The sequence below is a fragment of the Limanda limanda genome, chromosome 6 (assembly GCF_963576545.1).
Source record: "Limanda limanda chromosome 6, fLimLim1.1, whole genome shotgun sequence".
Lineage (NCBI taxonomy): Eukaryota > Metazoa > Chordata > Actinopteri > Pleuronectiformes > Pleuronectidae > Limanda > Limanda limanda.
This window is the reverse complement of record NC_083641.1, coordinates 3,779,051-3,802,500: the sequence shown is the minus strand read 5'-3', so window position 1 is coordinate 3,802,500 and position 23,450 is coordinate 3,779,051. Positions and strand designations below refer to the sequence as shown.

General features: G+C 42.3%; 1 protein-coding gene across 1 annotated transcript in view; it reads right to left on the bottom strand.

The window, feature by feature from the left end:
• dpf1 (double PHD fingers 1) overlaps positions 1 to 23,450 on the bottom strand; it is a 40,691-nt gene that overhangs the window by 6,432 nt on the left and 10,809 nt on the right. The window contains 7 exon segments of the mRNA XM_061073559.1: positions 15,506 to 15,637; positions 15,753 to 15,831; positions 16,729 to 16,818; positions 18,153 to 18,280; positions 19,650 to 19,757; positions 20,976 to 21,136; positions 21,647 to 21,676. Coding sequence (XP_060929542.1) covers positions 15,506 to 15,637; positions 15,753 to 15,831; positions 16,729 to 16,818; positions 18,153 to 18,280; positions 19,650 to 19,757; positions 20,976 to 21,136; positions 21,647 to 21,676 — 728 coding nt within the window.

Below are 23,450 nucleotides of genomic sequence, written 5' to 3'. Positions count from 1 at the left end.
ATCTTGCTGGTGTCAGCTTTTTCTAATGAAGAAGAGTTTCAGTTTTTTTCAGCATCCAAAATCATTGGTGCACAGTATTTCGTGTCTGCCATTTTACTTGAGTGTCCTTATTGGGGGAAACAAGCGCGATAAAGCGCCCTCAGGAATGTGATATTATATTGTGCAATATTGCAGAAAGCCATATTGGGTCAGTGAGGAGGCAAAACGATGATAAGTGTCAGAAATCTGAATTGGATGCTCACAGCAAAGACGTAAAGAAAAAACGGAGCACTACCACCGGAGATTGAGGGGGTCAAGGACAAATTTGAATGTTGACTCGATGATGGTACCACTTGAAGAGTTAAAGGCAGGGTTGGTGACACTGTCGTCACATCCTGACAGCTAGCAATAAATCGACTGAAAAAACAACAAAAATAGTCTGAGTCTGTGGCCCTCACAGGACTGCAATAAACGTGACCATTCATTCAGACCCACTGAAACAATTGGCTGGCACACCTGTCTGTCACTAACCACCCTGCCAGCATGCCTGCACCCTGCCCATGATAAAACTGCACATGACCAGAGACTCTGGTCTTCGGAGAGACATACACTGCTGAGGCAGAGAAGATAGCAGGAAGTTAGCAAGTGAGTCACGGAATAGTCGTCTTCTGGCAGTTGTCAAACAGTGAGCGTTCATGTGTTGGGGGCAGGAGCTTTGATAAGAGGGCTGATGGGAGGGTGAGATCTATTGGTTGTATTTTTCACAGTGTAACCTGCTCCTGAAAGCTTTTCCAAGATTACCAACCCTGGCTTTAATGGATCACCAACATCTGTACATCTGCATTGGTTACATAGCTTAAGAGCAGGATACTGAACCTGATGTGAAAACTGTATGAAGAGTTCCTGCTTCATATAAAAACAGGTACCAAAATAAGAAAGCTGCTCTGAAATGACGTTGGTAATGCAGTACGAGGATACAGCAGCTTTATAAGTGTATTTACTTTTTAAGAAACTAACACAGCCAGCTGTTTACTGAGTCTAGCTGAGGGATGGATAAACTTTAGAGACTGGGTGTATATGGTGTGCAGGCCTGGAGCCAATACAAACACGTCTCTGCCTCCTTGTACTGGTCAAACAAATTGCTTTTATCTGCGCTGCTTTTATTTGGGCTCACTGCTGCTGATTGGGCCTCGCAATCCCTGGTGGGATCGGTACACATGCGGATAGCCACACACTAACACACACTCTCACACACACAGCACACACACAGACTGCATTTTATCTGTCTGTGTGCTACTGTTATGTGCGTGCATCTCTACCTTTTGTACTCGTGCCTGTTTGTGTGTGTGTGTGTGTGTGTGTGTGAGGCCCCAGAGAGTGAATCAGCAGGTCCTGATGCATGTGAGTGAGCTGGGGCTGCCCGCTGGCCTGCCTGTACTGGGGGAAAAAACTCCATCAATGATTAAACGCCTGTGGCCATGTTTCAGAAGCCGCCTGAAACCACAGACACGCCATTGCTGGCTAAGGGAGGGAGGGAGGGAGGGAGGGATGGAGGGATGAGGACCGTGATAGAGAGAGAGGGAATGGAGAGGGCTGAGCTAATGAGCAAAAATAAAAGAGATATATGCCAGGTTGGGGGGGAAATGAGAAAGCGAACAAAGAAAGATGGCACAAGTCAGGTGGCTTTTTTCTGCTTTTCTCTTCTTCCTAACTCCCTCGTTTACCTTTACCGCTCCCCCCGTCCCTCTCTGTTTCCCAATCTTTACCTGCTTCAGCCTTCCTCCTCCTCATCTGTTTTTTACCTCCCTCCTTTACCTGACCCGCTTCTCCCTCCCTCCCTCCCGCATTCCCTCCCTCCTCTGCTCTCCTCTTCCAATTACCAGGAGGAGTATGAGCAGAACCGCACACTTCACAGCTTTCAAGTGTTGGAGAGAGATCCTCCTGGGAATTATCCAGCAAGAGATGAATCCTCAAATGCACCTCACCCCCTCCCCATCCCCCCCCCCCCCCCCAACAACCCCCCCCCCAGCACCTACCCTTCCCCATCCTTCCTCCCTCTGTGCTTTATAATATTTTTTCTCTCTCCCCTTTTTTTTCATTTCCTCCTCCATGCTGCTCCTTCGTTACCTTGCATTGTTATTTTGCTCTCTGCAGGCTCCTTTTTCCAAATTGAGCTTCACGTATTTACATTCTCACATATTCATTTTAAGAATGTTCATATTTTCATTATTGCTTTCAACGGTTCAGTCTAGTGACGTTTAAAAATAGTTTTTATGGTCAAGCCTAATATATGAGTAATTGTGGTTTTCTGGAAACAAAAGACAGAATAAAAAGGGAGAAGAGCAGAAGGAAACAATGAAACTTGAAAAGCTTGATTCCTTACATTTTAAAATGTAATATATAATAAATCCTCGACAAAATGTATAAAAACAACAAATTAGATGTTTCTTCTTTTTTTTGATTTATGCACATACATTATCCAAAATGTGTCCAACAATGTTCAAACCCATCGAAATCCCCAATGTTATTCAAATAAGTTATTTAATTCTGGTCGCACTTTAATTTCGTCATATCAGCTTTACCCGTGGCTTTGCACATCTCTGCTTTAACCTTCAACCTACGCTGAAGGGAAAACACAATGTTGGCCAGTGAGCCAGTCTGGTATTTTTCCTTGTGTTGTTCACTCGTAATGGATGATGATTATTCATTGTTGTTTGCTGCATGTTCTACTGCCGAATCTCTCAATGGGGGTGAGGACAACAACTCCCAAGGTCCCACGCTGCTTTACGACATCATCAGAGAAGGTCTTCTGTTTTGATTCAGAGATGGAGCGGGACCGGCTTACATATATTCTTTAAATTACTTTTTTATACATCACTGCTCTGTGAAAACTATGTATGTCCAAAACATGAGCTTTTCAGAAGGTTAGAAAAACAACACTGATAATTAAATGGGTATTAACTTTAGGATTTACAATGTAGGATCTTTTTTTCAACCCACAGCCATTCATCAGCTTGTCTGAATATTTTGTTAATAGCCATGTCATTTGGAGATGTGTGGATTTAAATGGATAATGACAGCGATTAGCACAGCAAAACTATTCAAATTAAGCTTCTCATATTGAGCCCACAGTTGCCAGTGTGGTTTTTTAAAAGTCAGGAAAACTTGGACTGGACTGGAATAGAAATTATCTCAATCGTCTGATGAAAATTTGCATCTGAAGAATAGGTGTATCTTCTCTAACTAATGATGATCTGCATAAGAGGAACATTCCTTACCATGTGTAATGAAGAAAAATCAGCTAGAGGGGGAAAAAAGCTATGATTGGTTACTGGGTGACCTGGTGTCTTTATCCTCATCCTGCATCTCCCCCATTTTCTTTCTCCAGCATCGCCCTATCTCTCTCTACCCCACCAACGTCTGCTCTTCCTCCCCCCTTATAACCCTTCACTCCTCCATCTCCCTCCAAGACTCTGGAACCAAAACCACAGCCTGACTCTGGCTGGTCGATAATCTCCTCCTCTGGCTAGCCACAGTGGAAGCCTCATCAACTTAGCGCTTCCATCAGAGAGGAATTACAGCTGCCTCCTGCAAATGCACACACACACACACACACACACACACACACACACACACACACACACACACACACACACACACACTCACACACAGCTGTGTCTCCATGACATTAGAGGACATTACATTGACCTACATAGATTTCCTAGGGACTTACTCTAAACTTAACCATATCACGTAACCTGAACCTGAACCTGAACTTAAACCTAAACCTAAACCTAAACCTAAACCCAAATTTCAGATTGGCGCCAACATTTCGGCAAAAATAAACATAAATGATGAGTAAACTTCGTGCATGCAGCCGGCAGGCTGTTAACACAGGAAGCAGATTCTTCCACCCTGGTTCAGGGGTAAATGATGATGGTCTTCACAGGTGACTGACCTATGCAAGCCTATAGACCCTACCCCCCAACAAGAGACTGTGTGCTTGTGTCTGTCTTAGGGTTACCCTGATTAGATACAACTGACAAATGTGTGGAATAAGTGCATAATTAAAGACTGGGAAATTTTCATCATGTGGGGGCAAAAATCAGGGGAATTGAAACTCCAGGAGAACAGAGGGGAAATAGTAAATATGGGATGCATATTTAATCATTTATATAATATATATGATCACTTATTTCGTTTAATATCAATTTTCAGTGTGCTTTCGGGCCCAATTCGCACAAGGCCAGACAAAATAAAAGGACAGACCCCGAAACCATCACTCTCCGGCACTGCCGGTGCGAATAGCCCAATTGATTAACATGGCGTGGAAAGGAGAGCTTTTCGAGGCGCTTTGCTGCGTTTCTGCCTCCGGTGTGTCCCTGGGGTTAGAGGATGATGGTGTGACGTTACTGCGTAGGTTAACATTGCATGTATCACAACATGATTAATCAGTCTCTTGTGGCACCCTCTCTGCATTTTTCGCCCTAGGCAACCGCCTATGTCGCCTATGCCAGGAGCTGCCCCTGCCTAACCTGACCGAAACCTAACCTTAACCTTACCTTGATCTAAATCTAACCTTAACCTTAACCTTAACCTAACCTTAACCTTAACCTTAACCTAAATTTGACCTAAACCTAAACCTAATACTGAGCACACCGACACAGCACGTCAGAAGAAATAAAGCGTAACAGCTGGTCTCGAACAGTAACGTTCTCAAGAGGAATGTGCACGGACACATTATCATGCATCCCTCCACGCTGAAGTGTTTCTTCAGTGTAGTTGTTGTGGTTAGCCTGTGGTAGCAAACAAGCTGCTAGCCCAGCAACATGTCTGCTTGGTGTCGCCTTCGGTGAGGAGGGGTGGTGGGTTCGGAGGCTGGACTGGTACCGGCTGGTTGGGGCTGAGAGATAAGTGCGATCCCGAATTACATCATACGGCGGAGTAAGTACGAAACGAAACGTTTCAATAACATATTTCTTAGACTGTGGAGTGGCTGTTTTCATACTTGGAGGGTCCCTTCTGACACCCTTCAAGTAATTACGCATAGTTAAAGCCCAGAAAATGTAGTTTACACAATATGGGCCCTTTAACCTAAACCTAACCTTAACCTAAACCTTTCCTGAAAACGTGTCGTATAAAATGTAAAGATTTAGTTCCCCACTTTGTGAGATGTAACTGGACCATCCACGTCCATACACACACACAGATGAAACAAAACCACACACGTACAGTAAAGTCCACTGGTGCACACAAACACAGAACTCAAACACACCCAAAACACACACCTACAATAAAGTCCACACACACACACACGCACACACTTAAAGATTTACAACCAAGCCTATGCATAATAACTTTTGCTGTCCAGTTCTAGTCCCATCCCCCAATTGCTCTCTTTAATGTAATGTATGAAATTCTCTTGCTCCCGTCCATCCACACACACACACACACACATGCATATGGTCCATCAAATGCCCCTGTTGACTTGTCTTGTTTTCTCTTTCCTAATGTTTCTGTCTCTCTTTTCTGGTCCTTGATTGGTTGTATATTGTTCCAAGTGATTTTATATGCTTCTTTTTCACTTCTGTTGTATGCATTTCTGTTGTTTGTTTCGATAAAGGTAAGCCATTTAATCGGTGAACAAAAAACTGTTGCCATGGTAACCAACATCACAAAAACGCAAAACTTGGTTAATCAAGGCTGTGGTTCTCCGTCGGGAATTAACAAGGAAGGGTTGAGTGTGAATGTTTACACTTTCAATGTTACTGTTATGGGAGGCAGCTAACACTCCAGTGCAGCAGGTGCATAGGAAGGAGGGGGGTGAGGAGGAGAAACGAAGGTGGAGAAATATGAGGAGGCAGGGTGGAATTTCAAGAACAGATTAGGCAAGTTGGGAGAGAAAGAGTGAGAAACAGGAGGAGGAGGATGGAGGCACAAATGGGAGAGAAGGAAAGGAGGTGAAAAAAAAAAGTGGCTCTCGTTGTATCGGAGCAGCGGTGTGTGAAAACACACACTCTGCACTCCTGTCGCCTCACTGCTTAATGAGGAGAGCCTCTCAGGAGCTGCACACAAACACACAATTACAATGAGAGCACACACACACACACACAGACACACACACAGATGAAACAAGACCACACACGTACAGTAAAGTCCACTGGTGCACACAAACACAGATCTCAAACACACCCAAAACACACACCTACAATAAAGTCCACACACACACACACGCACACATTTAAAGATTTACAACCAAGCCTATGCATAATAACTTTTGCTGTCCAGTTCTAGTCCCATCCCCCAATTGCTCTCTTTAATGTAATGTATGAAATTCTCTTGCTCCCGTCCATCCACACACACACACACACACACACACACACACACACACACACACACACACACACACACACACACACACACACACACACACACACACACACACACACAATTACATCCAGTAAAATACAAATGTTTCACATATTCTAAACAACCGGCAAATTGCACATTCACATGGTCACAAATCCCAGATTCTTAAGGAGACATCTCCAGGTTTGTTTATGCAGACACAGAGGCAGAGGTGCAGTCAGATGGAAACTGTCAGTCACAGATGAAAAGTCACTGCCACCAATTCTCTCTCTCTTTGGATCTTCCTCCACTCACTCTTTCTCCCATCCTCTTCCTCTTTGCACTTTCATGCATTCTCATTATTGCTGCTGCTCTCTCTGCCTCTGATTCGATCTCTTCCCTGCGCATCATTGTGCTTCATTTTTTTCTTTGCTTCCCCTTTCCTTATTTCGGTCGATCTATTTTTTTTCCCTTTACTCTCAAAGAGGAAATTGGAGCTCTTTCCTGCAATCCATCTGTGTCACTCTAATGCCTGCACCAGTGCCATGCTCTCTTCTCCCTGTTTTTTCTAGTTTCTTCTCCATGCATCCAAACCTACCCCACCCATCACCCTTACACACACACACACACACACACACACACGCACACACACACAAACAAACACACACACACACACACACACACAAACACGAGTACTACTTTCCCTCATGTCCAGTCAGCAGGTTGCGTAACTTCCAGTGCATTGTGGGTCAGGATGCATGCATTTGTGTGACTGCTTGCAACGTGAGCTTGTGTGCAGGGATGACATTGCAAAGGAGAGAGGACAGAGGCAGTTTTGGTGCATAATAAAACTTGATCTATGGTTGCTATGTAATCACACTGACCCGCAGAAACAGACAAACAAACACACACACGCTCACAAACAATCCATCAGGGTCTGCAGCCTGCAGATATGTGCACATTTAGCCAGTATACACACATGTAAATAAATCTCACACCAAAACACACGCACACACATGCACCAACACAAAAACTCCCCATAAATCATGTATGTAAAGAAATCACACATACAGAAACACACACACACACCGTATGCCTAATTTCTGGTGAGTGTAGATATATATACACACTTAAAAAGAACCACTTAGCCCGGCTAGTGTCTCTGTCGATGAAGAGTTAAAATGCAAATTATTAATCCTATTTTGTTCCAGGGAGCGAGCCGGCTGGGAATGTGACTGTGAAATCCTGTTTGAATTTTGCCCAATCGCACATGGTCCACTATGCTGTGTGTCAGCGCTGCACTATCATGTAGAAATGTCAAATGATCAATGATCAAAAAAGAAGAAAGCAAAAAGACATTCAAAGAGGATATCTTCCTCCAAGTTTGTTTGTTTTTGTGGTATTTTTGCACAGAGATGGGGAGTGTGAGTTTCTGATGCCGTTTGCTTTGTGACTTCCGTCATGCTAGCTATCACTGCTTGTGATAGCTCCAAACAAACGTTTGGAATGCATCGTTTGGGGGCAGGAGGATGTTTTCCACGAATAACACAGTAATAGCACAGTCAGTTCAGTATGTGTAAAAGTGAATTTACTACTGCATTATGGGAAAAACATTTGGGTTTTTATATCACTGTAAAATGTAAAACTGTTGCTGAGTTGTAATTCGTCTTACTCTCGTTGTGTTTTACTGTTCGAATTCAGTCACAGAAAGAAAACCATACTACAGGAGATGGATAGAGGGTGAGGATGCATTTGGGGTTGGGGGTGGCGGTGGTGTTGACGGTTCAGGGTTGTGGTAGTGAGGGGGGGGGCTTATCCAAACATGGCCAACACAGCCGAGGAACCACAAAACAACCAGACAGCGAGCCACAGCACCACATCTTAAGACAGAATACCAAATGAAGCAGACTCCAATATTACCCTGCCTTCACCATCCCAACTGTCTGGGGGAATCTATATGATGAATCATGAAGAGATTTTTTTTTTTTCAGTCTGTACAACTCTCGGCTTCTCGCTCGGCTTCTCTCTTTGTCTGTTTTCTCTCTCTCCTCCCATTCTTTATGTTATTTTTAATGAACTCCTCTGTGCCCCCTCCGCTCCTTCTACACTTCAACTTCTTCCATTCTTCTTCTTCCTTCTCTCTCTTCCTCCCTCCTTCCCTGCATCCCTCCCCTTTTCTGTTCTCTCCACACCTCTCCTCCCTCTCTCTCTCCCTCCTCTACCATCTCTCTCTCGCTCTCTCTCTCTTTTCAATGTACATAACAGTCTTTAGGAGGGAGCCCTGGCGGTATCTATGGCAACCAGATTGCTAGGCAACAGCCGTTTCTCCGTTCCTTTCCTGTGCCGTGCAGCACCAGCCAAGAGTTAACCAATCAAAAATTGAGGAGAAATGCCGGTGTGCGTGAAAAGTTCAGAACACATCCAGAAAGCATGGGGTGCTCTTAATCTCCACAACCACTGATGTTCTAACATATGACATGGTCAGCAGATCAGAAAATCTACAATTGCGATGAAGGAGGAAGCAAAAATTTAAACTGAACAGAATCCCATTGATTCGTTGAAGAAATTTTTGAAGAACAGGTGACTTCAATGTAAAACATTTCCATGCTGATAAAACAACAGAATATAAATGTTTACTTCCACTCTCAATTGGACACAAAGGAGTGACACACCTGTATCTGCCCCGTGATTCTTCGATTAATGACAACTGCTAAAGTAAAAGGTAGAATCTTAACACACTATCCAATAATCCTTGCTGAATAATTCAAAAGGAGTAAGACAGACGGCTGTAAAGAGAAGCAGTGGTGCACATGTTGACTGACAACAGACTGCAGGGAGTGGCCACTTCAGGTCGGTCAGCTTTGGTTCACATCGATGTTGGTTGATCAACATTTCTTTCACTGACAGCGGGAGGAAGACGAGAGGCCATTTTGAGACACAAGGCACACAAAAAAAAAAAATGGAGAGGAAAGAAACACCACAACAACCAACAATGGTGGATAGGAACAGAGAGATGCTGACCTTCAAAGGGCTCAATTACATGACACACACACACACACACTCAAAGTTGGGCATGATTGCCCATATAGCACATTCACACAACTCAGTGGCAGACACAAGCACACACACACGCACGCTAGCACTTCTTACAGTGTGTGTCTATGTGTGTGTGCGTTGTGTGCATTTTCAGACACACACACTAGGAGCGTCCCTGCTGCTCCACACTGTAGGACCGTCTGTCCGTCCCGATAAAGTGGCCTCTGAATCTCAGCTCTGATTTGAGAAGGGGGATTTAATGACAACTATCCCCCCGCCCTATCTCTTCCTCTTCCTCTTCCTCTTCCTCCCCCACCCCTCCCCTCTCTCTCTGTCTTTCTATTATTTCTCTCTCTCTCTCTCTCTCTCTCTCTCTCTCTCTCTCTCTCTCTCTCTCTCTTCCACTTCTTTCTCTATCTCTCTCTACTCATACCCCACAAAACCAATTTTCAGGTGGACACAGCAGGGCTGACCTCCAAAGTAAACATCCCCCTTATTCATTCACTTCTCCTCAGCCTCCTCCTCCTCTTCTTCTTCTGCCCCCACCCCCTCCCACCTCACATCAATGCCAAAAGAGAACCCCCCCCCCTTTCTCTACCTCCAATCTCCTTTTTCCTCCTGTTTAACGGAAAAGAAGTAAAAGAGAGTAAAAAAAACAAAAAACATTGTATTTGGTGCAGTCATGAATTCTAATGGCGCCGATCGCTTTGAGTAAACAGTGTATCGGCTGGGATCCAAATTTATGGGGAGGTTTAATAGTGGTGGCTGGCTTTGGTGATGGTGCTCAGGTGGAGAGTATAGACACAAAACAGCAAAACAAATTAAAACAAAATCCAAAGATGGATGATGGATGAAGCAAGAGAAGACGGAGGAGAAGGTAAAAAGGGACAGGCAGAGCAGGAGGGGAGAGGAGGGTTAAGTGAGGATGCAGAGCCAGAGCAGAAGAGGAAGATGGACAGAGAGAAAGAGAGGGAAGGAAAATCTCATCTCCTGGTGGAATAATCTGCCATTTATCACACTGATGGAAAAACAGGGAGTGAGAATGGAGTTGGATGAGGTTCAGAAAGGACAGAGTTTTATAGTTTTTGTGCAAACTTTAAGCTTCCACTTGTACCGTAGTTGCTGCATTCATACTATAGCGTCTAGACAGCTTTTTCTGAGCAAGAGTATAGCATGAATTATGCATGCAGGGTCGCTCTCATTTGGGGGAGCCATATTAATAATATTACATATGTGGCAATATACCAAAGGCTGGAGGAGTCTCCTTCATGACACTCAGCAGATTGGGGGAAAGTTATAATGGTGTGCGCGTGTGCACATACACACTAATGTAATCACAATTGCATGCATGTACACACTCACAGAGCCTTGCAAATGCATGTGCATGCAGGGGTACACACACACACACACACACACACACACACACACACACACACACACACACACACACACACACACACACACACACACACACACACACACACACATAGGGGCTAAGCTTCTTTTTCATTTCTGCAAAGAAGATTGCATTTTCTGAGGGTGTGTGTGTGTGTGTGTGTGTGTGTGTGTGTGTGTGTGTGTGTGTGTGTGTGTGATTACTGACTGTTTGGGAGGGAGTGATGGGGGATATTAAACGATTCAAATGCTCTCTCCCTTGCTCTCCTCGCTGGAGAGACCGAAGACTGCAGCATGGCCACACACACACACACACGCACACACACACACACTTACATACATAGACTGGGCCAGTCTGTTCTGTCAGACAGGCCAATTTAAAAACGCACGCTGCCAATTAACTGAGAGACAGAATAGTTTCAGTGTGGACATTGTTGTAGTGCAGCATACACGGATCATGTGGACACGTGTGTTTTTGTGTGTATTTATCTATGTTCTATTCTGAGCAAATAGCTTGTTTTAAGAATGGGATGAACAAAGAAAGTGGTGAATTATCCGCATTCCCTTTTTCCAATGTCCACAGCTATTTTTCTTGGGTTTTTTTTGTGAACAACTATAGACGTTTTATTGAAAATTACTAACCAAAACACAATCTCCCAAAGGGTAAACGCACACTCTAAGAAGAGTTTACAAAGAAACAAACCACGCAGACAGAAGACAATCTTTTACAAAAACCACACACTGATAGAAAACTGTCCCTGGGGGTGGAAATGAATAGCTACAAAGACAACAAGCTGTTTGGTTATTGTGGATATGCTGCAGCGGAAGGAAGCAGAGGTTTGAGGTCTGAGTCATGACCTGCTTGTAGAAACCTAAATATTGGCTTTACTTATTATTCACTCTTATTTCTCTCTTATGGTCCCCATTAGCAGAAGCGTTGTTACACTGTAATAACTGCAGGGATGCCTAAAATCCACAGAACTGTTTTACATACACTACCATTCTGTGCCTTTTTACTCTTTGGACAAGCTTGCTCTCCAGGTATTGCACTCTGCCTCTTTTCAGCATCAGAGACTCTGCCAATATTCAGTAACTGTCAGATTTACTTCCCGTGATCTGATTATATACAAGCAAGGTCCCGGAAGGAATAATGTGGCATGAGGTGAAATCCAGACTGACATTCAATGTACATTAAGTAATAACATTTATAATGGCCATATTCCATCAAACTGCTACATGCAGTGCCAAGACCTGGGTTCCACTTCCCAAAAGAATTTTAAAGATATAGGACGATGTTAGCCCATAGATTTACAACTGGCCAAAGAGCATCTGAGCCTTAAAATGCTTTCGGGTAACAGAATCTAGGATAATACACATTGGACTTTTTGGAACACATGAATAAAACCGAGCCATCACTACTGTATGAAACTGGATGCATCCATCAATCCACAATCTATTCTTCATATCCTTGGAATGTTGTGGAGAGCTGTATCCAATGCTAGCTGACATAAGGGGGAAGGCAGGGTACACCCTAGGTCAGCAGCTTATCACAGGGGCACTATACAAAAAACCGGCAACTATGGTCTCCAATCAACCTTTCCCTCAATCAGCATGACTGTGGGAGGAAGCCAGAGTACCCAGAGAGAACCCACACAAACACAGGAGGAACATGCATCCTTACCGAACAAGGAATCAAACCAGGGAACCTTCGTGCAGTGAGGCAGCAGTGCTAACCCAAACATCTGTAATGTGGTTTGTTGTAGATTCTACTCTTCCCTTTGATGACACTGCTCAATAATCGTCAGCCTCATAGCCAGAATTAAAAGATTTTTATCATTTTGAAAACCCTGATTTACTTTCAATAACAATGTTGTTTTTCCTGACAATCACAGTCAGCTTAAAGTCAGATAAATGGCATATGTACTATGATAAAAACACAGTGCACTTAGCGTTAAGCAACAAAGAGATGGTTAAGATTAGTGAGGGAATGTGGTTACTAGGGACACACTCTGCATTGGAACTGAACGTTGACACCATCCAGGATTCCAGTAAAATGGGCTGAGGCCTTCAGAATGTGATAAACTGATGCTCATACGACAGAACAACAGCGATCCTCTACATTGTGAAATAAATCTTTGATATCCTGTATCTCTCCAAATCTCAGGTCACTTTGAAACAAATCAAGAGTCACCTGTCATGTTAGCTGCAGCTTTGTGAGGCTGTACTTAGGTAGGCTACAGCTGCGCTTTTAGCTCAAAGCTGCCAATGCTAACATGGTACTAAATGCAAAGTACACAGAGGATGAGGATGGAGTACACCACATATGACCATTTCAATCTGATGGTGGAGAGAGAGGAAGAAGAAGATGAAGAAGTCAGGGCAACACCAAAGTTACGATAGTTTAACCGATGAGCATGAACAATTGCACCAAATTTCCCTGTAAAAATTCAAATAGCTGTCGAGACATTTCAGGAACAACAAAGTCACTGGGATCTTATGTATGATGTCTGTGCACAATTTCAATAGCCTGGGTGCCAGACGAACTTAGCCCCGCCCACAACATTTTTTGGTCGGGAAGTTCGGTTTGGAGTCGCTCCATTGGGGAGAAATTATGCTCCGAACAGAAGCTGTTCGGAGCAATCACATTGTCAGGGCGGGCTTTATACGATAATGGACACATGATCAACCATAGATATTTGATCAGCAGTTACGTAATCAACTACGTCATCAAACAGTGCTTGGGTTGACTTTGTTTATCCACAAACATGCCTGCCGCTGGAGAGCTGAGATGTGTAGATGCTGCCATTGAGTCTGTTTTAGGAGACATCGACAGCGCAATAATTTTGAAAGAGGAACAGAGAAACGCGATCAAGGCATTTTTAGATGGAAAAGATGTTTTTGCCGTCCTTCCTACGGGATTCTGGAAAAGTTTAATTTATCAGCTGGCCCCGATGCATCGCTCAACATACGTCACATACTACGTTGCTCTGATTGGTTGTAGGTCTATCCAATTGAGTGAAGAGGCATTTTTTTCCTGGTTTGGTTGAAACACGCCCCATAATCACAGCCCAATGGAACGGTCTCAGACTCATATTCTGACTAGAATTGAGTATGACAACGTCAGGCTACAATTTCAAGGCAATTTATCCTAATGATTAGCTTTGTCTGAGACCCAAGTGTTAGACAACTGACCAGAAAACCAACGCTGCTATTCACAAAGCCATGGTTGGAAATACCTGACTATATAAATATAAGATAAACAACTTCACAATAAAAACATCTGTTCTCTTGCCCTCCTGCATTTACATACATTTCTCCACAGTCTGGCACAAAGTGCTGGAGGCATTAGCGAGCAATACCATGGGTCTTAATTATAACTTAATGATATTCCGGAGCAGCACATTAATGGAAACTCATTAAGCTGTTGATAGCTGCAGCCATACTGCGTGCTTTACACTGAAAGGTACATTGAAAGGTACAAATAAAGAGTGGGTTTGAAATTTCCTAGAGTGTGTGACTGGTGTTTGCCCACTGATTTAGCTACTGAGCCGATGAGTGTCCATTGAAGAGTTCTCACTGAGCTCATGTGTCTTTGGAGGAGCTGTTAAATCTGTTAAGGTCGTGTAAACTGATGGAAACACTGATAACCCTTTAGACTTTCAGAGTAAGATTAACATAGATGATTCTGCAGTGATGTTAAATGTTAAAGAGTGCTTTATTTTACGATATTCCTGCCCAGCCATGGCCACTTGTCCTATTACTACATGTAAGTAGGATGAGACAAGATATGATAAGATATAATTCTATATAGTGTATATGCATATATAGACTGTTATAGTATATAGTATATAGGCAGGTATGGTATACAGTTTAAATATGAGTATGGAAATATGTGTAAAAATAATGTTTTGGATATTCTTAAATAAGTATAATTTCACAGTAATATACTAAATAGTATTATATGATATACATGAAGTTGTGATGTTTGTATATTTATGCATGTATGTATGTGAACTTGTCCTGGAATATTTACATATACTGCAGGTTTACGTGCATTTGTTCCATGTAATTTGTTCCCCTTCATATTAGGGTACTCGTCACTGTTGTTTTCACCAAAGAGACTTGCATCTTAAACTGTGGCTGCAAAATCATAAAATGGCTGAGAATTTTGTTATGTCATTTGCAAAAAGTTAAATAAACCTGAAATGAATTCGAAAGGTTTCAGTTTCCTTTTCTTCCCCTTTTTAGTCTTTTGGGTTCAGATCTGTTAAATGTTACTTAAACATCAATGACATCAAATAAAATCAAAATATCGGTTCACCAAAGCGTCTGACTCTTGTTCAGTGCAGGCCAAGAAGTGAGTTAAGAAGCCAGGTCGAAGGATCTTTATAAACCACAAACACAGCTCAACACAGCGTCATTGCCTCACTCTGAAACTGTTGGAACTGAAGAAATCTGCTAAACCCAGTTCTCCACTGGGAGAAATCTTATCTTCCATCACTCCAGAGGAAAATTTGGATTCAGTTCAGTCAGCATTTTACTATCTATAACGCTGCAGGAGGATCAATAGCTCTTGATAATATTCTATATTATTAAAGCTCACACTGCTAAACCTTCTACATGTTCATCCTGTCGCTGAGGTCTCAGAATCCGCCCGTCCTACCAAACAAGATCTTCAACATGAGGTAGGTAATGATGGACGAGAAGATGACTGTGAGAAAGTTTAATATTCAGGCAGCAGACTCACGCTTGTGGTTGTTCTTGCGCTGGAAGGGTAGTGTATGTCGCTCTGAGTCTTCCTCCCCCTCCTCATCTGCCAGGTGGGTGTGAGTGTAATGGTAACTCAGCCCTGGGCGGTTCTTATAGCGCTTTCCACAAACTGGAACACACACACAAATACAGTCTATTATAAAGTATCTTAGGTTTTTGTAAGTAAGATATGAATATATACATAATAAAGAGAAATGTGAATAAAGACGTAACGTTGCACTCACTGTCACAGACGTAAGGCTTGTCTCTGTCTTCAATGGCAGGCAGCTCTTGTCTCTTTCTCATGCCCCCGACGCCGTAGGCCTGGAGCGAACACACACACACACACAAACCCCCCCCCCCCCACACACACACACACACACACACACACACATACACACAGACACATAAATTACACGGCTAAAGTTTCAGATTTTTGACTTGTCACAGAAGTCCTGTAGTCACACACACACACATAAATAAAATAAAACTAGCTTAACAGCACACTCTCTTGTTTTGTGTGTTCAAGTGTCTACAGACCCACATTTACACAATCATGTTCACATACACACACACACACACACGCTTGCATGCTAATCATCTGCTCTCAGTGTAAAGCTGCACTTCCAGCAGGAGGGGGCTGATGACACCAAGCAGGGGAGCAACAGCTCCAATTAGCAACCCTGGTGTCTGCATGTGAGCATGTGTTTGTGTGACTGTGTGCGTGTGTGACTGTGTGTACATGTGTACGTGTGATACTTTTCAGAATACATTGTTAACACTTGATTTTCTTCTCATTGGATGGAGGGGAAAAACCTGTCCGATTCAATCAAAGTTGCACAAAGAAAAATTTATAAATAAAAGGTTGTCCCGGCACGAGCAGGATCTAAATATCTGGATCTGTTAGCATGTATTATTCGTAATGACTGTTGGTATGTACATAGTATTTCCTTACAGAGTCTTAAAGATTTTCAGGCTGTAACAAGTGATACGCTCTCACATGCATGCAAAGGTTGTGCTCAAGTATAGTGCGTCAGAAAATCTTACAGGCCGTCATCTTAAACTGTGGTCTAATTCAGCTGTGTGTATGTGTGTCTGACAGGCAGGTCACTAAACCTTCACCTCAGGCCCACCACATTTGGACTGGGAGCTCAATCCGGATCATTTCTGCAGATTTTAGCAAGGCTTGATTAAAGTGTGAAATGTCAATGCTGTGCTTACCCGTCCTTTGGTACGGTTCTTGCGCTTCGGAACGTCCTCCTCCATCTCATCCACCTCCAGGTCGTGAGGGAAATCCCCGACAAGCAACTTCTGTGGGGGTGAAATATAGAAGGAGAGAGAGGTACAGGGTAGACTGTAAGATTTTTCTTTTCTGCCATCTCAGCCTCTTCTTCCATTTGTTCCATTTGTTCCATATGACCCGTGGGTGGTCATGAAATTGCACAATCTTCCTGCTGATTGCACAATATTCTTGCTGATTTTGAGGGTGTTTGCTTAAAGGAAACAGCTGTAAGAGCAGAACCATTAACACTACATGTAGCCAAATGTGTCAGTGTTTTATTTAAATGGATATAAATGACTCGATTTACTCATTTCTTAACTGAAAGGGCTTAAAATGCAACTTAGTATTCCTCATTCCAAGCAAGGAGACTCCGCGGATGCACATTAACAAGGAAATAACAAAATCAAGCAACAGAGGGCTAACTATCCTGATTTTAGTCTCTAAAATGGGTCAAGCCCCTAAAACACTAGATCCTACATTTCCCACTGCATAAATTAATTATGTGGCATTCCAAGGTGAAAATAAAACCTGATCAGCTCTGTGAATCTAACAAGATCACCTGTCGAGACTTTAGGGACTCCGTTGACATGATGGAAAAAACATCAGCTAAGTCAGCTCCATCCTTCATCCAACCTTCACAGGCTGCATACTACTCTCCACTAAACTTCATGTGTAAAATCAATCCTCCTTTAAGAGATGAGTGTTTATCTCTTTTTACGCCTTATAGGAAAACAACAGTTTTAGGTTACAAGACTTTAATCTGATTGTGTTCGAAAAGAGATCGCTGTAAGGTATTGACGTAAAGCCCCGAGTGAGCCTTGAGACCCGGATTAGAGGAACTGAACACTACTTCAGCTTTCAAAAAGCTCGGACGGCCATTCACTCAACTGCTGATTGATTAGCTGTCCGTCTGAGTTCAAGAGTTCAAGAGCAACGCCCTGTAGCTGATGAAATACAGAGTCAGGTGGATTTAAAGTTCCTGCCTAGAAAAGTGCCACATGCCGTAAAAACAATGACAAACAGAAAAGAGGTGGCTCTGATTCCCTCAAATGCCCCTTATTCAGAAAAAATTGGTTATATACACAAGTGGATTCCCAAGACTGACTCCAGTGCAATCACACACAATTACAATTAAACACACACACGCACACATTTTGAGCCAGGAGGGATGTCACCAACAAAACATGCTCGTAGAGACAAAGGCGGAGACAGACAGAGAGGAACACAAACACAGAGGGTAATACAGACAGATAAAAAGAGGAGACAGGCTGACATAAGAGGAAAACAACAAGAACAAGACACAGAGAATAACAAATAACTGAAGAGAGAAATGAGAAGGGGGAGGGAGAACAATGAGTCTCACCTGACACTCGCTCATTGGCTCTTCTTCCTTGGTTTCTACCTTCTTGTCCAGGGTTTCCCCAGCGAGAAGCGACTCCAGCACAGGCCCATCCGGGATGCCCCCCTCCTTCTTTAGCGAAGCCTCGTAGTCTGAGGGATGAGACAATTACAATCAGAAAGCAGCAGAGACCTCACAGTCATGCTGACATGCTCATTTGAGCTAACGCTGCCCTGAGGAAACTAAACGTGGCTGGTTTGTGGAGGCACGAGGATTTTCTGCAGTGCATTGAGGCGGAAGTAAGCATCTGCAATTTGAATATCAGATGAGGTTGAGGGAAAGTTTCCACATTTTCTTTACAGATGTTTTCTCTTCATATATGCTACAAAAGAGTTTTACATAAACTTTAGCTTGATTATGACGCAAACACAAAGCTAGGTGACGACACAGAGCCATGAGCAGAACCAGCGTGATGTTTGAGTGTTTGCTGTCGTATTGGTGTTGTTATCTAGACAGAGATATTTTGTGAAACCAAGATTTAGTGTACAGAATGTTTTTTTTTTAAGTGAGGGGAAAGCTTCTGGACAAAAATATCAGCAGTAGTTTCAAAAGTATTCAGTGAATGTAATATTATATAATGTGGAATAAACATGAATTTTAACAATCAAAGCTACTCAAGGGGAAATAAAGAACATAACAGGCGCCTATTTGTGTGCTAAAGGCCTATTAGATTTTAATATGCTACAGTAAAAATCTCAATTATAAAGCAGTTATATGCGTAACCAAGTCTGTAATATTTAATTATATAATTGAATAAAATATGTGTATATTACCTGACATGTGCAGGCCTCCATAGTAAAAATGTGGAAGGTTTAAGAAAGTTTCTGAACCACCACGTTAACTTGTTGGTGACCCTCCTCAAAAAGGTGCTTCACCTCTCTTTGCTGTTAAACTCTATGGGAGGTATGTGACGTTATATGTTCTTATTTTACCCTTTCTGTTGTCATAGTTGTTAGTTAACTTGCTAACTTGAAGTTATTGTGCAATAAGCTAACATATTTGTGTTGTTTAATTTGTGTTTTGGCTCTTTTCAGTCTTTGTTTCAAGGTACTGTAAGCCCTTTTTGGTTGTTGTGTTCCATAAGAGAGTGGCTTTACTTTACTTCACATCTGACTGTAGGATTTTGTAATTTGTCTTATTTTGTCAGAATACACAGAGATGACCTGCAAACATTATTTCGTGATCTGGCCCGTTTTATCACATCAGAACACACACAATCCTAGATTCCACTGGTTACACTTAATTGTGATTTTAATGAGCCTATAGAATTTTGGAAGACTAGCCTTAGGCTAAAAGAAAAACCAAATAAAGCATAAACAAACAAATTAAAGGGAAAAGTGTGGCATGTTACGAGTTAAATGGGCAGTATGTATTTACAATTTACAATTAGGAATATGTACCCAAAGTGACAGATTCCACAGTGCTGTTGATTCTAAAGAGCTGGCCTAAGTTAGTCCTTACCAATTTTGAACTCGATGGGTACGAGCCGGGGGTCCTCCAAGATGTTTAGCCGTCTCTTCTTGCGCCAGCAGCGAGCAGGATATGTGTACAACTGACCCGGTGCATGGCCTGAAACACAAAGGAATACACATCTTGACAGAGAAACAAACATGACTCAGAAAAAGTAAAATAGATTATTAGAAAATAAAGTTTAAACTCAAAAATGTTTCAGACTATTGTCTTAATTTGTCTGTGCCAATGATATATATACTGTAGAAATAAATGCTGTTAATTTTCCATAAATCTAATTTCCACAAGGGGAGCTTTCAGGGGTTTCTGGTTCAAATTAAAACTCTCGAAAAGTTGAAAGCTTGAAAAGTGCTATATAAATAAAATATAATATATTATTATCATTCTTATTATACAAATCTAATGGTTAAAAAATCTGAATTAATCCAATCTTCCTCAGGGGACAATGAATGTTAAGTGTAGCTACTCTGGTGTTACAACTTTAGCATGGCCAATAGTATAAAGGGTTGTCTGAGGTACTGCACATGCTTCCATTATTAACGCATTTTATAAATACTTCATAAAGTACCTTTTGTTGGTTTTGGAAAACTTCATCTCAAGGTTGTGTCTAATGAATAGTAAGCTATTAAAGACATTACTAAGAGAAACCAAATAGGAATGAACCTTAATTCTTAAACACTTGCAGAATTTTAATTAATGAAAACAATTAGCAAAATTGATTCTGTTACTTTATGTAAATCAAGTAAAACCTAAAGACCTAAAAACTAACTAACAAACAAATGAGTTTAACGGGCAGACACCAAAGGCTACAAACTCAGTGAACCAACATACACACATACACGTACAACATACACGCACACACACACACACACACATGCATAAAGAGCATCCTCTCTGGAATAGCTGGTGCCAGCGGCATATCATTGCCTACAGGGGTGTCTGATTCCCTGCCAAAATACACTGATGTTACAGAGAAAGAAAAAGCGATGAGAAAACACCCTTTAGGGAAAGAAGGAAAAAAAGTTGAGGTGTGAGATGTGGGGGCCTGGAAAAGAGGAGGAGGAAATAAGGGAGTGAGGAAAGACCGACAGAAACACACAGAGCAGAGGAAGGAAGGAAGCCACGGGACAAATGACTGAAGAGAGTAATATGTGTCGCACAACAGCTGGCACAACACAACAAACACACACACACACACACACACACACACACACACACTAACAAAGAAGAGTGCGCTGGAGGACTCCTCGTGCTTCAGCCAGACACCTAATTCTGCCCAGGTACTGAACACACAAACACACACAGAGAGACACACACCCGGTCCACGGTGGTTCTTCTCCATCCAGATGTAACAGTTGCTCTGGGCCACGCCGGTCTGGGAGTCCAGGAAGGGGAGACGCATGGAGCGCTCGGCACACAGACGGGCATTGTAGCTGCGACAGTGTTCAATGGCCTCCTTATAAAACTCCTCACCAAGACTGTGGGAGGAAAGAAGAAGAAAGAGGAGAAGAGGAAGTATGTGTGTGTGTGTGTGTGTGTGTGTGTGTGTGTGTGTGTGTGTGTGTGTGTGTGTGTGTGTGTGTGTGTGTATGTGTGTGTGTGTGTGTGTGTGTGTATGTGTGTGTGTGTGTGTGTGTATGTGTATGTGTATGTGTGTTTGTGTGTATCAAGCTGCACACACATCTTAGTGCATGGCATGGGCAGGTATTGTTTAACTGTGTGTTCATGTGTTGAAAAGCCACACACATCCACAGCCCTAACAACCTGGGTCTTGGCAGATGAGCTGTTAACTACAAACACACACACACACACACAATACACATTTTTTTCTGGGAGGACAATGCCAACTATATGCAATTTATTTTCTCACCTGTCCATGTGTGAGTTTGATTAACATTCAGTGTAATATTCCTCACTTTGTTCCTCCCCCCTCCTTCCTTTCACTCCCCTCTCCCTCCCTCCCTCCCATCCCTCACTCTCCCTCTTACCTGTTCTTGATGACTGCACCTCCAGATTGCCTGTAGGGAGAAGAAGAAGAAGAAGAATAAGTGGAAAAATCCAATAGACATGTGGTGAGTCACTCTTACACCCCACCCAACGTTCATTTTTTTCATGGTCCTTTACATCTTTCCATCCCTCTCTCGTGCCTTCACCTTTCTCTGAATCAGCTCCCTCGTCTGATTTTTTTTTTCCTGGCACGTTTACCGTTCACACTTAAAATGTTCATAGTTTTTCCCACTTCTGTCTCTCTCTCTTTGTCTTTCTCCTGTTAATCACTCCTCTCTAGTGTCTTCCTGCTGAGTGCAGACAGCAAGGTCACTCTGCTATACAGGACACACTAAACTACAGCTACAGCACAAACACACACACACACACACACACACACACACACACACACACACACACACACACACACGCACACACACACACAGAGCAGAGCCAACAGCAACCTCTGAAGAAAGCCGGTGCTGTTTCAATAGGATGATTTGGTGGATTTGGTTTGAGCAGCCTCTGAAAAGTGTTGCTGAATAAATGACTGATTCGTTTTGCAGCAATTCTCAGTGTAGATGTGTAGTTTTCATCAAATTAGCTTGAAATTCTACATTATTTAATGCATTATTACTTCACATGCTGAACAAGTGATCCATCAACATTGCACTGATCACGCTTTCAGACCAACTGCTGACAGTTTGAAACAAAGAATCAAAATCAATCTTGCACAGCCAGAGACATCACCTTTTTTAATTAACACGTTCTTTGTCAAAAAGTGGGACATAATTACCCACAATTCAACATGAACGCTAGGAGCTCAGTCAGAGACATGTTAGTCTGAAAGAAACTGAGGTAAGACATGAGACTCAAGCAGATGAGGGATGATGAGCAGCATACAGAGGTCTGCTTAACTCACTACTTTCAAATTCCAACCTTTTATCACTTCCAAACTTTCAGTCTTCACAGCCAGCTTAGACTGATTACGTTTACGTTTACAGCAACATTCTGACTATTGACCTGAATATGGTCGGGCAAATAAAACAATATAAATAATTGTGGCAATATGATTTCCATAAATAGAAATCCCAAAAAACTGTATACCGATACATTTTGTATGCATTGTGCAAGCACAGTGAGAAGCTACAACCCATAATTGATCAATCTCAGATTTGTACTATTGTTTGCAGAGTGTTTGTCATCCCCTGCTCATAAAGTTTAAAACCACAACCTTCACTAAGGAGCAGATATCTGTCTTTAAACTTAACAGAAATAAAAATGAGACATTTATCTTGACTGTTATTAATATGCTGAAATTAACCCTTTCACCTTGATATAATTTTTGTCATTAGGCCCAGCCCTACTATGGATAAGACATTCATTTGATAAAGGTTCCATATTCACATAAGGATGTTACAGAGCAGAGTCTGATTTTGAATTATGTCAACTTTACATCCTACAACTCATGTATATTCCATCGGATGTGTCTTTAAGCAATGTTTCAATGTCACAAAATGCAATGAACTCTCCAATAGGACATTGTCATGTGATTATGATGGATACTTACTCTACATGTCTGAATTTGATCATTGATTATTCCAAGTATGACCTTATTCAGGTGAGGGTATCAGAAAATGCTGTTTATGTGTCAGTGTCTTATTCAGACTACTGTCTTAATCAGGTTAATAAAGCAGTATTGCTGTCCATGTAAACGTGTCTACTGACTCAAGTGACCTGAGGTTATATTCTAGATTTCACACAGCGAAACCGCCAGAGATACAAAAGGGCTTCAAACAGCTGTTT